The sequence below is a fragment of the Nannobrachium achirus genome (assembly GCF_963921795.1).
Source record: "Nannobrachium achirus genome assembly, chromosome: 2".
NCBI classification, from domain to species: Eukaryota; Metazoa; Chordata; class Actinopteri; order Myctophiformes; family Myctophidae; genus Nannobrachium; species Nannobrachium achirus.
The window spans coordinates 64520675-64539643 of record NC_137811.1 but is presented as its reverse complement, the minus strand read 5'-3'; the positions used below and the strand labels follow the sequence as shown (position 1 = coordinate 64539643).

Below are 18969 nucleotides of genomic sequence, written 5' to 3'. Positions count from 1 at the left end.
AAAACGCATCGCAGAAACGCATCGCGCTGCGATGTGTTTTGAGCTTGTAGATCTGCTATTTTTGCTTCTTTTGAATTGGAATCCTGAATTATTTGTTTTATTTTTTAATTGGAATCCTGAAATGTAACAATTTGATTTAATTTCAAGCACATTTAGTTATATACTCATGTTAACTTTATGAACCTAAATACAAATACATTGGACATAAAAAAATACATTTTAAAACTACTATAGCCTACTAGTCATTAAGCTACTAATATAGACTGACGGAATTAAAGGAGGTCATGTTTGGAATTGTAACAGCTGACATCAATAATATATCAGTATTCCGGTATTAACCTGCGGGCCGCATTAAGTGAAGGTGGGGGCCGCATGTGGCCCCCGGACCGCCAGTTGCCCATGTATGGCCTAAATAAAGACACAGCCCCAATGAGACAAGGATCTTCACTACTAACACACCGCCTGCTGCCATGGCCAGTCTCGACGAGGACCCCCCCGTTTCATCTCTGATTTCACACGCCATATTATTTAAGGGTGGAAATTACGATATGCTGATCTCAACTTCCCTCTAGATTCCCTTCCCTCGGGCCACCCACGTGTCTGCGGCAGCAGAATAGTTTGTTTCACGTCAACGGGCTCCCTTGATTCCAGGAGATGAGGAGCCGGTGCTCGCCTTGCTACAGCGATCACACTCGTACTTTGGTAATTGCTACAAACGGCGACAGCATGCGCCGCGGCAGGAATAGCAGGTACGGCCGAGCGGGGGAACAAAGGAACGGCGGCTGAGCCTGTCAGATTTGATGAATGATAGATAGCGCTTAAGTCGTCTCATTTCCATCTCTGACGGGTGACTGACGGAGAAAAATGTTGGCGCCTTGGGACCACGTCTGAAACGAGTGTGTTTCACAGATTGAAGTACACTGCAAAATCCTGGGTTTTCATTTTAACCCTTGAGAGTGTACTCATGGACTCTTGTCGGGTCCTTCTGTACGCTGTTCAGAGTTCAATTAAAACTCAGGACTTTACAGTGTGGGTTTTAAAATGAACACACAGACATTTGTGTTACTGCTACTCTTATGAGGACCTTTGATTGATTTCTACTGAATACATTCATCACCAACAAGTCCTTCAAAAAGTGGGAAGTAGCAAAAAAAACGTCATCAGAATTTCCTTTTCCTATATCCTTATGAGCACCTTTAATCCTCGACAAAAGAACAGTGCAAATGCAAATTGTGCCACAGATTTTCATGCGAAACAATGGACCCTGGGCGTTCAGAGCCTAGGTTCATCCTATTTGAATATTTCCATACAGTGAACAGAAAATCCCACTTAAACACACACACACACACAAACCCATCCGTGCAACGCACACGCAACACAGGGGCATCACAAGGGGGGAAAAAGTGGGACTGAGTTACTAGGGCCCTAGGTTGAGGGCCTTAATTATTTTATACTTTAGCTATTGGAAAATAGCAGATATACAAGCTCACAGTGCTGCGCTGCGAGCTTGTAGATCTGCTGTATTTTGAAAAGTCGTGAAAATGTGTGCAAATCATTGAATTTATGTATTTTTAAGCGAACATTTCTAAATCAAATTTTGCTTCTGGGGGTCCCTGGAATGAAATATTTTGAGATGGGGGTCCGTGGCCAAATACATATAATTTTGGGGGTCCTTCACGTGAAAAAGTTTGAGCACCACTGACATAGAAACATAGGTTTTTCAAAAAACTTTAGAAAGCTTTGAAATATTCAAAGGGTTAGATCTGCCGAGTGCCGCGCTGCGAGCTTGGTTATCTGCTATTTTTCAATAGTTAAAGCACAAAATAACGCGTAACAATGCGTTCCCAGTCTAAATGGGTAAACTCCCTCCCCCTATGAAGAACATTCATGGGGGGCCCGCAGTCAATCCTTGTACCCAGGGCCCAGAATGTGGTGCGACACCCCTTGCGCGCACACACACACAGTTTCACTCTGTTCTGCTCCTTGATTGCCTTTGAATTATTGCTCGACCCAGAACGGCTGCATGCATGGGATGGACTTATGGAAACACTGCCCCGGTGTTTGTTCAGGTCCACTTTTCACACTCTCTGAGTTAAACCAACACGGAGAGGACACGGCCATGTGTCTCCTGGTAGGCAATAGGAGTGGAGTGGAGGGCTGCGGGGCTGACGGGGGCCGACAGGGGCCCTCGGATTTGTCACGGCTTGTGGGTTTTATCGTTTCATAAATATTGAGGAACAAATGCTGACATTGGCCCACATTTGCAGGCAGCACCCCCGATCACAGGGCCTGTATTACAATATCACGGCAGTTAAGTTAGCACTGGGGGGACTTCCCTGTGTATCGTTGGCTTTATTCTCTCTCTCTCTCTCTCTCTCTCTCTCTCTCTCTCCATATATATATATATATATATATATATATATATTCGGGGTGCAACATATCAAACCGAATATCAAACCAAAAGACCCTGTACCGAACCGAATGACCCTGTACCGAACAATACAATACCAGTAAGACTCCCTAATCGGGAGATAAGCGACCGTAGGTGGCTTATCTCCACAAATAGGGCAAAAATGTGGTTTTCCAAAATCTTCCTGATCCATGTTGATGACATGAGTGTAGACATGCTGTGTATTGATATTCGTGATTTTAGGGCAAAAACTGTAGGAGCAGTGTCCAAAAATGTGGTTTAAAAATCGGCCTGAAGGTGGCGCTAGAATAGGGCCATGTGAGAAATGAGGGGTGGGGTCTCCGCGTTGCCTTGGCGGACGAATAGGTACCGGCCCCGGCTCTCCCGGACGCTCCTAGCCCGAGTTACAGCATTTTATGTGCGCTGCAGTGGCAGGGGGTCCTCCACTGGGGGCGCCACCACTTTTGCATCCGTTCTGGAGCACCAGGAGTCGGTGGTCCCCAGGAATTCCCTGTGAGCATCCCCTTTGGGGTGGTCATTTGGTCATTTTTGCACATTTGGTCATTTTTTACATCTGGGGGTCCCCCAGGGACCTGGGGGTCCCTGGGGCTCCGGGGGTCCTTGGAGGTTGTAGTTTGGCAGGCAAGGAGTGTGTGTGTAAAATCTGGCATGGATCGGGTCAACGGGTGCGGAGATATAAGCAGGGAAAAAGTGTGACGTGTGACGTGTGAGCACATTTGGTCATTTTTTACATCTGGGGGTCCCCCAGGGACCCTGGGGTCCCTGGGGCTCCGGGGGTCCTTGGAGGTTGTGGTTTGGCAGTCAAGGAGTGTGTGTGCAAAATGTGCCATGGATGGGGGCAACGGTTGTGGAGATATGAGCAGGGCAAAAGTGTGACTGACCACAGACGGACGGACGGACAGCCTGTGGAGGTTTTGGTAGTAAATGCGACCTACGGTCGCAACAATACAATACAATACAATACAATACAATACCACTCCACATCCACATTCCCCTGGGACCCCCTCATGGACCCCTAGGGGTCCGCAGAGCCCACTTAGAGAACCACTACCCTAGAGGTTGGGTACCATATTGTTCAAAGTTAAAACAAAAAAGATACGTTATAAAAATACATTTATAAATAAGGACATTTCTGTTTATTTTTTGTATCGAAAAAGTATCGAACCGTGACACCAAAATATCGAACCAAAGCAAACCGTAAATCTTATAAACCGTTGCACCCTTAATATATATATACTGTAGGCTATACAGTATATACTGTGTGTGTGCTATAGGTGGGCGCTTTTGCTAACGTCTCATCCTGTCATCAGCAAAAGCAGCCGTATAGATCTAATATCTCCACGACGTTGTACTGTTGCTACTAATGACTCCTGTATAATGTGGCACTTAAAATGCATGAGCAGCCTCCCAGTTATCTGTAATTGGCCTCCTCTGGAGCGTATCTGCTCCCAGAACTTCCATTTTGTGTGTGTGTCTGTGTGTGCGTGCGTGCGTGTGTGCGTGTGGTTTATTCACTGAGAAAAAAAGAAAAAAAACCCTGATTAGTGATTTCATACTGATACTCACCGGCTGAATGTTCGATAATGCTGCTGGTTGCTCCGTCACTTAAATGGATTTTCTTTTCTTTTTTTGTAGCTCTGTGCTAATTGCACAACAGAGCTTAAGGGCAACTCAGGCATGAGATGGGAGCGGTGTGGTGGTGGTGGAGGCATGGGGGGTGGAGGTCATTTAAGCTGCGGAGGCAGAAAGATGTGCTGACTTGGCCAAGAGGCGTAGGATCCTCTATCCTGTATCCTCGGTGGAGCCGTTCTTGCGCTCACCTTCCAACCACCAGTCTACTGTGGTTCAGGGTTTTGCACAGTCAGCACCAATGGGAATGTGGGAATGTTGGGCTGTGGCACAGCTACAATCGTGCAGAATTTAAAGAGGTTGTGCCATAGTTTTGTACTTTTTCTGTTTTGTATGTGTTTCTATGGAGTTAACATTACTCTATTAGACAACAGGGTGGGGAATGTGCAAATTTGCCTCCCTGTGTATTGTTGGTTACTTCCTGAAAGCTGAAAGCCTCTGAGTCAAAAGGCCCAACTGAAAAACACTGAGTAAATGACATCATATAATCAACCCCTCCCCTTTTACCATACACCCAACACTGTGGGTGTGGCTAACTTCAGCTGGGTCACCTGAAAACCAGGCATACTTACTGAATTGGTGGGTGTGGCCACTTAAAAACATAATTTTAACACTTTCTGTACACTTTTTTGGAAAACAATCTTCCTCCTAGTATAATCATAATTGTATGTCTTTCTAGTGGCTCTATACAACTCAATCTAGAACTTTGATTTTGTTTGTTTTTAATCATTTATTCTTGTATTTGTTGTAACTCAGCGGCTTTAGAAATGCAGATCTTCTCCACAAACCAGAGGTTCAAGGTTACACAGTCCAGTCAATACAAAAGCATAGTTTCTTTCCTCCTCTCTCCCTCTCTGACTAGACAACAACCATTAAGCTGATCGATATACAGCTGTTGGTCTGAAAGGTTTTGTGTCTCCGTTGTTGCCAATCGACTTTAAGGACGCAAGAGAATTGGGCACATCATGAAAAAACGCCTCAGCCGTCAGTCCGATCCTTTTCCTACTCCTCATTCACAGATAGGCTGATCATTACATCACACTGTCATAATCCAATCAGAGTTCTCGCTCAGTAAGGGAGGCTCGTCTTCGATCTGAAGCCTCGCATCTGTTGCTGCTTAGCTGCCTCCTCCACCCCAGCCTCCACCTTTTGATCAGAGTCTGGCAGAGGCTCAAATACTTCAGATTTTATGTCTGCTGATTCAAGCTAATAATTATGTCAATTGCTATTGTACTACTATTTTATCCCTATGGGAAGTTTAGCTTAGCATTCCCTGATTTTGCATAACAAACAAGCATGAACAAAATTCAGGGAACATCTCCGAACGTGGAGCCCTTTAACGCCAAGTTTAACCTTATTCCATTTGTTGCAATAAATGGTTAAATCATATCTACTTTGACGTGAGTGTTTCTGAGTTGAATTAATGGTCTCATTTACTTTCATTGTCAAGTAGCTACTCTGTAGTGAAATTTAGAAGAGAAAAGAAAAGATTTCTACCTCTATCAGTGTGCAACACAGACAGCGAGTTGACACGAATACCAAAACACTCGCCCTAAAACACAGGTGGGGGCAAATCCTACGACCTCGGAACGGTCTCTGCCTGAACGTAACCTCAATAAACTTACTGTATGCCTAAACCTAAACGCCTGGGTTCCCGAGGCTAGCCTAAACCTAACCTTATTCCTAACCTCAGTAAAACGGTGCCAAAACCTAACCCTATATTCCTAAACTTAACCTCAGTAAAACTACGCCTATCCCTGAATGTATCTCTAACCTTAATATCCTCAGTAAAACAAATACATAAATACAAAACTGCTCCAGCGTGCGGTCATCTGGAAAAAATGGGAACAAGTGTGTTTTGGGGTGAGCCTTCCGGTTACCATCGCATCACACAGGGCTACAGTAAAGCCCAGATGTAAATGATTATCACTGTGTCATAAAGAGGCATGGTGCAAAGTTTTCATTCAGTGAGAGTGAGCAGTACTGAGAACTGAGTGAGCATACAATACTAGATATTGTAGGAAAGCCACGGTTAGCCACGTAGACCCTGGCCCAAAAGAAGGGACGGAACTACTACCGGCAGTAGAAATTGAGAGTGTACAGCGTAGGAAGATCAGCCTCAAGCTCAATGCCAAAAAAAACTGAAGTATAATGGCATTCAGGACAGAACCATAGCTACCTCCAGCTAGGGCTGTCACAATTAATCGTCTAATCGCGATTATTTGACATAATCACGATTATTTTTCATAATCGTCATAATCGTTTCCATGTTGAAAAATGTTCATATATTTTTCTTAAGTAAAAAAATAGTGGAAATAGCAGATCTACAAGCTCACAACGCGTCGCATCGCGACGCGTTGTGACACGACGCGTTGTGAGCTTGTAGATCGGCTATTTCCACTATCAATGTTATTTTTTGTCAAATATGTTAGTAATTTCTTTGTATATTTAGGTTAAGTGTCATATCTACCATGTGCAACTTCAAATCCTAAAAGCCAAACAGAAATGTAATTGTCAACGACAAAAACACAATTAAATCGTTAATCGCAATTATTTGAGAGAAAATTAATCGTCATGTAAAATGTCATAATCGTGACAGCCCTACCTCCAGCGGGTGCTTGAGGTAGCCATGGACTTCAAAATATCTCGCCGCTTGGACTGCCTCGACGGAACAGGATCTGAAGGTCCGGAGCTAGGTCACTGGAATGGCTTGTACGGGATGAGGAGCGTGTTGCAATCAGAGAAGGGCGATGACCTCAATAGTTGGCTGTTTGTGGCTACAGTAGAATCAGTGCTGCTGTACTGTGCTGATACATGGACGCTCACAGCCCAGCAGGGTAAGGCCCTGGATGGCGTCTACACAAGAATGCTACGAATGGCACTTGCACTTGACAAGGTCACCGACAAGGTCAAAGAAGGCTGCATCACATCCAGCAGTGCTGTCTCAAGCCTGTGATGTTGGCATTTGCATTTGTCATGTTCTCATGGGAGCACCTGTACCAAAAAAGAAATGTAATGTAAAATATAAATAGACTCTTATCTATATCTAGACTGTATCTCCCCTCACATTTCAATGACAGATCTTCTTTAAATGTCATAATGATTTGCATAGAACCTTTATGAAAAATTAGAGAAGCATATCTGTGGCAGGCTGTTAAATCCAGGTTTTGCAGTCTGGTTCTCAGAAATGTACTGGGTATTGAATAGTTCGGTCATGAGTTTAGAACAAAGCTCTTTTGGATAAATATGTCGTACACACCTGCCTGCGGTATGTGGGATAATCCTGCATGCACAATGGCATAGTACGCCTATTAACAGGTGTGCATGTGACACAAGACACACGTACGTGCGTGCACACACACGCACGCACGCACACACACACACACACACACACACACACACACACACACACACACACACACACACACACACACACACACTAAGTGCACACAGGCAGACACACACTAACATGCACACGACGCTCTCATCTTTTCCCTGGAATCAGACAGCAGCTTTAGAATTTAGTTAACAAGCTGCCATCTTGTGAAGACACAGCAGCACTGCTCTCCACACTCCCCCAATTTGGGTTTGGAGGCGTTCCAGTGTCCCGGTGTGTTCCTACCCCCTCCATGCTCAGGGCAGAGCAGGTCTGGGTTGATGTCGCTCCCCTGTCAGCCTGCCGAAAGCCTCTCGTCTCCCCCCCCTTTGTTATGAATTCCTAATGAACCTCGCCGTGCCTTCGGAGAGACGCGCTAATCTAATTAAAGGTGGTGATATGTCAGGCTCCCATCTCTCTGCTTAGTGGTCATTACCTCTGCATAAGCATGGTGCTCCTCGCTGTGGGAAGACATGTCTCTCTCTCTCTTGCACGTGTGTGTGTGTGTGTGAGAGAGAGAGAGAGAGAGAGAGAGAGAGAGAGAGAGAGAGAGAGAGAGAGAGAGAGAGAGAGAGAGAGAGAGAGAGAGAGAGAGAGAGAGAGAGAGAGTGTCCATGTGAAAGACACACAGAGACCACCCCTGCCCTCCCCACACACCAGGGACGTGCAGAGAATGTTTCAGCAGGGCTGAAATTTCTAAAAGGGCCTTTGGGTGAAAATATAGAAAATAGCCGTCCTCCAAGCTCACAGCGAGGAGCATGCGACGCGTTGTGAGCGTGGAGGTCGGCTATTTTCGGTACTAAACTAAGCATTATCAAGCGAATACGGGAGATGTGGCGTATATGGCATGTATTTCTACACAGAGAGGGCAATTTGTTTAACATAAGATGCTGCATTCAAGTTCAGGAGAGTTTGGACAAGGCCATTCTCTTGAATGCTGCCGTCAGGTATGGCATGGAAAGAGGGCATTTGCATTTATTTTACCACAGTAAAAACTGGATTCGTGGTCTGGAGAGGGCACTTTTTACAGACTGATAAAAGGGCAGGGGCTCAAGCCCCCTTTGATGTCTATGTGTGCATGTGCCTGCCACACACACACACACACACACACGTGCGCGCGCGCACACACACACACGCACAATCACAGTAAAAAGTGACAAGCTGCTACACACTACAAAAGCAGACAGAGCGAGAGAGGTAGCACATGTCCTGTCAGTGGACGTGGCATTTTGCTGAGCGGGGAGCAGTGCAGACTGTCTACCTGGTTGGCCCCTGTCCTACAGGAGCGTGTCTACGGGGGCCTGTTGGAGTCGGAGCCCCCAGCCCAGCACAGGCTCACAGCTGACAGGAGGGTTTGGCTGGAAACTCTTCAGAGACCCCATTATATTACACGTGTCTCGCTGCTGCTAAGCATGCAGCCGCTGCAGAGATGACATGTAGCTGTCACACTGCATCAGGGAGGAATTTTACCATGTTCAAAAATATCCCATCTACAAGCTCGCAACTGTGATGTGTGAACTTGTGAGCTTGTAGAATGGTTATTTTAGAAACATGTAGGCTATTTTGTGCTAGCTTTGTGTGATACCGCCATACGACAAAGTATATCGTCGTTGTCGGGTGGAAACCTTGTATCTCCAAGTTTCAAATTTGTCCGTTGTTTCGCAAAGTAAAGCCCTGCTTCATCAAACACCGCATCGCACCTGTTTTCACTAGTTTAAATCATTTTTGGAGCTGTGTGGAACACAAGCTCCCTATACGTGGCCGTGTGTGTGGGTCTGTCTGTCTGCGTGTCTGTAGCCTACAGGACCTTTTGTGACCACACGAGGGCGCTGTTGTTCAGGCCAGGCCAGGCCAGGCCACCCACACACACACACACACACACACACACACACACACACAGCTCCACTTCGAACAGAGGTTCGATTTTTAAAATGATAAATGCAAAACAAACGGTATTGGACATAAAAGGTTTTCACCCAACAACGACGATATAATAGGGGTTGGTTATTGGTTAATAGTATTTGACTTTATTATTTTTATTTTAACACTTTTATCCCACGATTTTGTATAGCCCAACTTTTCACCCGGTGCCAATTGTCTAAGCTGTAATCCTGGGCTCTGCTCTCCCTCTGCCAACCTGGGGAGGGCCCCGAACTGAGCTCATGCTTCCTTCAGTGCATGAGGAGTGAGCAGGCCGCTTCTTATCACCTGACAGCGGGGAGCTTCCCCGGTTGGATGTAGCTCGTAGAAGGAACGCGTTATTCCAACAACTTCCTTTCTCCTCCATCAGACGTCCCAGCTGGCCAGGGGGAGGCAGTATATAGAGACCAGGATTACTGCATGTTGTGTATGTACCTACCCTAGGGGACACAGGGAGAACATGCAAACTCCACACAGATAGGGCTCTTTTGCCAACCCCACCTAGGGAGAACACTCCCCCAGCACCCACAGTGTCCCTGGCGTTAATGGAACCCAGGACCTTCTAGCTGTGAGGCGACTACCGACTACGCCATCGAGCCCCCAAAATGTAGGCTATTTTGTGCTATTTTTGTGTGACACCGCTGTACGACAAAGTATATAATAGGTCTTGGTTAATAGTATTTGACTTTATGAAGTATTAAAGCTGCACTATGTAACTTTCCTCTTCTACTCCAGCTCCTGTGCAAGTGCTGACAATTATACCATTGAGCTACTACAGCCTGCCTGCTTGCTCAGGGGATACATGTAATGTTGACCTTGAGGTCAGAATTAGTGTCAAACCAGAAACAGGATTGTGTCAAAGGTCATGTCTCACCTAGACACATGCAGGATATTAGAGCAGGGAGCCAAAATACAACCACTCCAATTGTATAAGTTACTCTACTATACAGATTGGACAATTTTCATTTTATAAAAACATTTTTACATAGTGCCGCTTTAAAGGAGTAGTTCACCCCCAAAATGACTTTTCTTCTATTGATTACTCATGCCATGGAGAGTAGAGTTCAATAATATTTTTTGGTTTTTGTCACATTCCTAAGACAAAAATTTGATTTGAGTAAATTTACCCCCATTGATTCCGGATGGTGACCCGTTTCGAAACGGGTCACCAACTGGAATGAATGGGGGTAAATTTATTGTTATCACATTTTTTGTCTTAGGAATGCGACAAAAACCAAAAAATATTATTGAACTCTACTCTCCATGGCATGAGTAATCAATAGAAAAAAAGTCATTTTGGGGGTGAACTACTCCTTTAATGCCATACACTATATACCAGTGCCTACTCTAACCAGTTTAGATGGATGTAACAACACTGCCATCTCCTGGACAGTTTTTGCCACCTCTTGAAATGACAGGAAGATTTGTGTACCAGAAGAACTAGCAAGAGCCAAGCAACACATGTACCCATAGTAAAATAAAACAAATGGCTTTATTAACATTTTACTGATGAAAATGTCTGACCGCCAATAGCTTACACAGAATAGCCCAACAACTATGGTGATTTGTGAGCAAGAAAAAAAAAACAGTCACTTTAAAAGAGCAAATGTCAGTTCATGAGGACCAGAGCCAGAATGAGAAGTGCTTTCATCCCTTCAGGCTCATTAAAGGTGCAAAGGGTGCATAACGTCCAACCCCTGTCGGGGAAATGTTCTGAGAATATTATGTTCAGGGTGCAGGGGCGTCACAAGGGGTAGGAAAGTGGGACTGAGTTACCAGGGCCCAGGGTGGAGGGGCCCTAGTAACTTTAGCTATCGGTGCCGCGCTGTGAGCTTGTATATCTGCTATTTTTGAAAAGTCGTGAAAATGTGTGCAAATCTTTGAATATATGTATTTGTTAAGCGAACATTTGTAACTCAAATTTTGCTTCTGGGGGGGGTCCCTGGAACTCAATATTTTGAGATGGGGGTCCGTGGCCAAATTCATATCATTTTGGGCGTCCTTCACATGAAAAAGTTTGAGCATCACTGACATAGAAACATGGGTTTCTTGCACACATTTTCACAATTTCACAAAAATAGCAGATCTACAAGCTCGCAGCGCGGCACTCGGTGCCGCGCTGTGAGCTTGTATATCTGCTATTTTTCAATAGTTAACATTCATGGGGGGCCCGCAGTGAATCCTTGTACCCAGGGCCCAGAATTTGGTGTGACGCCCCTGCGTCCAACCCCTGTGGGGAAAATGTTCTGAGAATATTATGTTCAGGGTGAGACGGACGAGGAGCTCATCAGATCCTCCCTACTGTCCATTCTTCTGATGTCCAGTGGGGTGGTTGTAGTCTCTGGGCAGTTTAGTAGCACGTCTTTCCGCCTCTCTCTAAACAGTGAGCTGTAAATGAGACAACAGAGGATATAGACATTTTACAAAGATTTGTTATAAAATAGTTATTTCTGGGTGAGCGTTCGGTGCACAGAACAGACTTTTTTGCAATTATGCGAAGTTGATTTTCTGCATGCAAGTATGGTGTTCAAAAATATTTAATCGATAATATATGTAAATAGGAAAACTGAAAACTTGCATAATGTCATGCATAACAGTCAACGTCTGTTTTGATCATACTCTTTTGTTAGGGCAACGCTTATCTTCAGCAATGGCATTATGCCCCTGATTTTTGGCAGGGTATGAGTTAAATAAGCCCGTGGTTCTCAACCTTTTCAGGCCACGACCCCACAAATAATCATATTTGAACTGGGAACCCCCCCACCCTGAAGAGCTGAGGCTTTGCGTTGCGAGGTGTTGTGAGCATGTAGATCTGCTATTTTCACAATTTCTGCCTCTAATATTTGACAAATTGGCCAATGTTTAATTTGTCATTTTAAAGGTATTAAAAAGTCCTTAAATTGTCACTTTAGTCTATACACTTAAACTTTATGTTGGTTTGTTTACTGTCGAGTGAGAAAACAAGGTTGCTGTTGCACATTAAGTTAATCATCAAAATAATTTGGGGACGTCCCAACCCACAGGTTGAGAACCACTGCTCTAAGCTATAGCCATATCCTTATTGGCTGAAACCACCTGTCCTACCTATCCACATTAACTTCACCTAAAACTCCAGTGAAATGATCAAAGAATACAATTCCAATTAACCATCATCCACAAGATAAGTATTATTGTTTTAAATCACTGTTGTATTAACAAGAAACACTTTGCAGTCAAACACAAACTCCCCTGCAAGGTGGTATGCCCCAATGACATCATCACCCACACTACAAAACTGCACTGCAACCCCATGATCATCAGACCAGTAAAGACTAGAGCAAATGGCAAGTATTGTGTGTTTGATTAGCAGTAATCAGGATGTGAACACAAACAGACTCTGAATACATACACAGCTAGCATTGTGGCAAACAGCTTGTTTGGAGCAGCTGACTGAGCTGTAATGAAAGGTAATGGTGGTGAATATATTGCAATGATAAATGAATGAAATTGTGGATATGCTGCAACAGAAAGCAACGTTAAATACAGTATGTACCAGTAAGTGTACCATGATCAGAATGTATATGATAAACTGAAATAAATGAACACAGATGAAAAGGTAAGGTGGGAAGGCAGGCCCTGTCTTCACCACGTGTATATGTTACAGTTTGTTTGAGGTACCCGTAAGATTGGGGTTGGAGCGCTTGTTTTAGTTCACCTTATGGGCAGTCCCTGGAAGAAGCCCATGTCTCAGTGGTGGAGCATTTGACTGCATTGGTCCCACGTCTCATTGTTCCTCCATTGTTCCCATTAGTCCCACGCTGGTGAATGCTAACCTGGTGAATGCAACTATGCCTAAACCTAACCTCAGTAAAACTATGCCTAAAGCTAACCCTAGCCTCAGTAAAACTATGCCTAACCCTAAACCTAACCCTAATCCTAACCTCAGTCAAATTATTATTCCTAGTTCACCGAAGGAGGCACCTCTTGCTCCACATTGTGCCCAAAAACGAGCGCTCCTGGTCTCAATCTTACTGAATCTAAAAAAAAAACTGACATGTATGACATACAGACTGTTCTCATTCAACAGAGTTGAAGAATTTCTGACAGACGTTACCACTGTATCTACCGTGTGAAATGACACTATAAGGAAATCAATGATTATACTTTCCTAATTCATTTAGATCACACATGGGCAACATACGGCCCGGGGGCCGGACTCAGCCCTTCAACCATCTCAATACGGCCCTCGAATCCTCAAGAAAAACAAAATTACCCCCATACAATCTACATGTTAAAACATGTTATTCAGTTCACAACTGAATTCAGTTCTTCAATTCTGGTTCTTTCACAGGGGTCACTTGTTACCTGTCGGAGTCTGAGTCTAAGGAGGCACCCAGCGGCTCTGCGTTCAGATCCTGCTCTGAGTGGAAGCGTCGGAGGGCACAGCCGCAGCTCTGGACGGCCTGCGTCACAGAGTAGTGGGTCCTGCCCGCCGCGCATGCCTCCATCTTGGCCACGCTGAGCTGGGACTGCAGGAAGAGATGCAGACAGCTGTCCGACAACCACAGAGGGCTCTGGAGGATCCTGGAACAGTCAGGAGAGCAGACACACAGAGGTTAGTGCTGTGGTAGTGTGTTGGTGTGTATTTGCTGCAACAGTCAACCCCATGAAGACTATGGCGTCCCGAATTCTGGGGGCAAACATTTGGCAATAAAGCTGATCAGCTATGAAAAAAGGAGTGGACTAAATATAGAGCCCTGGCGGACCCCGGTAAACAAAATATATGGTTTAAGTGATTCATAAAAGTAACACATTTAATCGACTATAAAAAAAGGCCCGCTGACGACGCCGGTTCAATTCCTGATCCGGACGACCTTTGCCGTGTGTCACTACCTGTCTCTTCCCTCATTTCCTGTCAGTCTACTGTCCTATCCAATAAAGGCATAAAAGCCCAAAAACAAATCTTGAGAAAAAAAGGGGGAAAAAAAGAAATTATCAATAAAAAAAAAGTAAAGAGAAAATTACAGGAGTATATAACAGTAATCTGAGTTCCCAGAAGTCCTTCTTTTTGAGCGGTGGTCACAACGCTCCTATACGTGGCCGTGTGTGTGGGTCTGTCTGTCTGTCTGTTTGTCTGTCTGTATGTCTGTCTGTCTCCGGGTATGTAGCCTGGCCCTGCAGTAACCTTTTCTGACCACACATGTTAAGGGAGGGGCGCTGTTGTTCAGGATAGGCCAGGCACAAACACACACAGGGGGCACACACACGCACACACACACACACACACACACACACACACACACACACACACACACACACACACACACACACACACACACACACACACACACACACACACACACACACACACACACACACACACACACACACACACACACACACACACACACACCACCGCTCAGTTCACACGAGTGTGATTTTTTAATATAACAGTAATCGATTGAATAATCACTGTAAAAATGATTGATAGTTGATACTTGCTCCTACTGAATATTCTATCTATTCAACCACGTGGTCCAGTCTCGTTCTGTTGTTTGTGTCGTGTATATAGATTTCTGTCATGGATAGATATCTAAGTGTGTGTGTAATGAGATATGGCACAGGCTCCTGACACGTGTTTACACAGTATCAAACATGTCAGTTCATGACCTCATTGATCTGTGTGCTGAGGACTGGAATGCACCTACTGTTCCAAAAACCTCTGCAGACCCTTCATCCTCTCAGTGATCTGTCTGGCGTTGTTCAGACTGAAGAAGGGGTTTTTGGGGGGCAGTGCTGGTAATGGTATCCTGACAACAGAGCAAACGTGGGAATTTACAGGCACCATTGCAATAAATGCTCCTAAACAGAGAAAGTATATCTGAAAGTGCAAAGTCACTGCATCGCTCTAATAATTCCAGGAACTGTAATTAAAAGGTTTTCACATGTTTTCATGGCATGTTTTTACGCTCAAATGTGTTTAACTATTTACTTGTGTCGGACTTGCTGTGGAGGATGCAGCAGGGTAGAACCATGCATCATTATTTCCTTTTGGGAAATGTAGACGTCTAATATGTTTGTTACTTTATAACATTTATCCAAGTAACACAGTATTTGTCATATGAGGGGGTACTGTACTGTATAGCCTACTGTAGGGCAGTGGTTAAGAAAATGTCTCCCCTCTTTTTAACAAACCAATCGCTGGTTAGCATTTACATTTTAACATTGTTTTTTTTACCCCAGATAACTAGTTATTTTCCTAATAAAATATTTGTTTTCTTTTTAAAGCGACTTTGAGTATTTAGAAAAGCTCTATATCAATTGTATTTATTATTACAGTGTATTATTATTAGTGGAAACATTGCAGTGGGATGTTTACTTGCAGTGGTTCTGGACAACATGATCCATAATGGCAATTAAATATATATTGGAATATAATGTTTAAAACTAGGAATCTAGGATAAGCGATGATGAATGAAATAGGTTGAATGAAAATCACTCAATAGCTGGATGTACACTAATATATGCTCATTGTTTTGTTAAAAAGCAATGCTGCAACCATCACAGGGACAGTGACAAAATCCTGGGTGTCAATTACCCTTGGGTTACAGTAGAATATGCTCTGGAAGTCTAGATTTTACAGTTTACGTACAGGACAATGGACTTACGCAAGCAACGAGTTTTCTTGTAGCTTCTGCCTGAGCCATACAAACTCACTGTATCTCCTCCTCACACGTGAGACCTTCTTGGTGAAGCAGACACTGTTTGCCTGTGGGAAAATGCTTTGTCAGAATGCAGGCAAATCCAATGTCTTTCTCAAATCCTATCTTTACTGTCCTCACTGTTATTTGTGCAGATCACAGTGTATTCAGAAAAAGTGACATAACCACATAGGCATGAGTGAGGCTCAACTTACAGTGTACTTAGGGTACATAAATGAGAGTGTCCAGGCTGAGACACAACTTTAGACAAAAAGATAGAAGGTAATGGAGCAATCTCGGACAACTGAATTATTTTCCTTTATTGACAGGGTGCAGGCAAGAAACGTCATGTTTTTTGCCTGCACCCTGTCAATAAAAGTTGTATTTCAAACCAGCTAGGATTGTAGTTCAACATTTTAAAATGTGTTTGTTTGTTTTTTATGTTCAGATTTGATTAAACAAAATGATTTCAATCTGGATTGGCCAAATACTGGATCTGGGCTGACAGTGTGAACATAGCCCAAATCCAGAAGTGTACTAGTTTTGAAGGTCATTTGCAGACATTTCTTACTTCATTGGATTCACTGTAGCGAGACATCCGAACTCACGGTTAAACAGAAAGGACTTATGACATGCAGAACAAGCCAGGAGCCAGACAGACTCATGATGCTGACACAAAGTCAGTCTTTATGTGGCACACATTCTGCTGCTGTCCAAAGCTCACTGTTATGACATTTCTTATATAAGTGAGCCCTGTTCCTTGTAGATATGTTACGTGAATATAGCCATTATCATAGAAATGTTTTTATACACTGTAGCATGTCATCTCTATATGTCACACTATACATTTCATAATTATTCTGGTATACATAAACATGCCTATATAAATACATTATGAAAATGTAGCATTCAAACCTAAGCTTGTGATGTATGGCTTATCATTTGAATTTAATACATGGAAGAATCTCTTCTTTAAAAAGAAAATACCTTCCAATGTGGTTTTGAACCTCCAGACAAAACTGACAACTTAAGTATTGTCCATATACTGTACTTACATGCAAACAGATTTCATAGTCCATGTAGGCATGCCAGAAATCGTTCTTTTGTATCCGTGGATCGCGAACCCAGACACTGATGACCTGCTGCATAGCGGAGGCAGGAGACACTGAACTGGAGAGCCCTGAATGTATTGTCTGGTGAGAAAATGGTTTATATGACCAAATACAGGAAGTGTAAGCACAGAACGAATAAAATAGGGAAGGACCATAGGGTGTGGAAAGGACAGAAAAATCACAGAGCAGAATCCTTTATTGCACCACTGAGGAAACACAAACGTAGCTAGTAACTTTAGCTATTGAAAAATAGCAGATATACAAGCTCACAGCGCGGCACCGAGTGCCGCGCTGCGAGCTTGTAGATCTACTATCTTTGAAAAGTCGTGGAAATGTGTGCAAATCTTTAAGCTAACATTTGTAACTCAAATTTTGCTTCTGGGGGTCCCTGGAACAAAATATTTTGAGATGGGGGTCCGTGGCCAGATACATATCATCTTCGTGGTCCTTGACATGAAAACGTTTGAGCGCCACTGACATGGAAACATACATTTCTTGCACACATTTTCACGATTTTTCAAAAATAGCAGATCTACAAGCTCGCAGCGCGGCACTCAGTGCCGCGCTGTGAGCTTGTATATCTGCTATTTTTCAATAGTTAACGGGGGGGCCCGAAGTGAATCCTTGTACTCAGGGCCCAGAATTTGGTGTGACACCCCTGCACAGAGGATTGTCCAAAGTTACAGTGGGAAGTGTGTCATCCACCGACTTGAACTGTGTCTTGTATTTCAATCATTCTATTCCTCGACACATTCTGTCAGTCTATCCATTATTCTGGCAATGTCTTCTCTCCACCCCTCCCTAAGCCAGATTAATAATTTAGACATCGGCGTCGATGCCAGCCTCACCCTCTCAACCCACAAGCATCATTTCAGACCTACCTGGGTCACACGCTCATGAGTCACTTCTCTCCTGTCATAATAGCACGTTTCCAGTAGGGGGCGTCGGGTTCAAGGTCATCGGTCAAAATGTCTTTTATTCCAGTGACTTTTCCTCCAGTGTTTTACAGCCTAGCAACGATGTTAGAAATAAAAACCATAACACTTAAGATTGTTGCCACGTCAATAAACAAATCGGAAATTAAAAGGAATTGACATTTTCTACAGCCTGAATACAATAATGGTTAGATCTTAACTACTTATATTTCTGGTTGTATAGATGGCTATTGTCTGAACTCCCCGTCATGTATTCCACTCTGTGTAGAGGATCACATTACACTGTGCAGCGTCAATCCTAGAATATTCATTACATGGGATTTTAGTCTCCAATAGGGTGTCCATTCTATACGATTGTGTTATAGTTTTATAGTTAACTAAAGCTAAAAGCCAAAAAGGAAACATTTTGTTAACTGAAACCTAAATTACTTCTAAAATAAAGCAAAAATAAAAACTAAAATTAACCATGCAAAACTAAAACTAATAATTGAAATATGATTGCATGTAAAAATCATTTTCATTTGAGTTATTTCATCATATCGGACGCCATGCATTCTTTCATCTTACCTTTTTCGGCTTCTATAAATCAAGGCTTTCCACCAACTACCAGGATAATTAAGATTCAAACTAAACGAACAAAACAAAAACGATTAATTTCCTAAAACCGTACAGTATGCAGTTGTAAAACTAACTTAAAGTTGGACTGAAATCAAACGCCAAAAACCGTACAACTTTCATAACATTTAACCTACTGTATGACTCTATCTTAAGTCAGTTGACTGGACACATGACGTGGCTTTACATAACCTCACAAACAAAAAGGTGTCAAAGGGGTCACAAGGAGTCAGACTGTCCTTTATTCATAGATTTATTACACTTTCACAGA

At 43.4% G+C, this 18969-nt stretch overlaps 1 protein-coding gene across 1 annotated transcript; it reads right to left on the bottom strand.

Annotated features, from left to right (window-relative positions):
• Nucleotides 1-11617: 11617 nt before the first annotated feature.
• snx10b (sorting nexin 10b) lies at nucleotides 11618-18151 on the bottom strand (the record flags this gene model as incomplete). Its single annotated transcript, XM_080743515.1, has 6 exons — nucleotides 18030-18151; nucleotides 17092-17229; nucleotides 16004-16104; nucleotides 15044-15145; nucleotides 13701-13919; nucleotides 11618-11744 (listed from the first exon to the last, which is right to left on the bottom strand). Exons 2-6 carry the CDS (start codon nucleotides 17182-17184, stop codon nucleotides 11618-11620), a joined length of 642 nt encoding a protein of 213 aa, XP_080599641.1. The 5' UTR covers nucleotides 17185-17229; nucleotides 18030-18151.
• Between the last annotated feature and the right edge of the window lie 818 nt (nucleotides 18152-18969).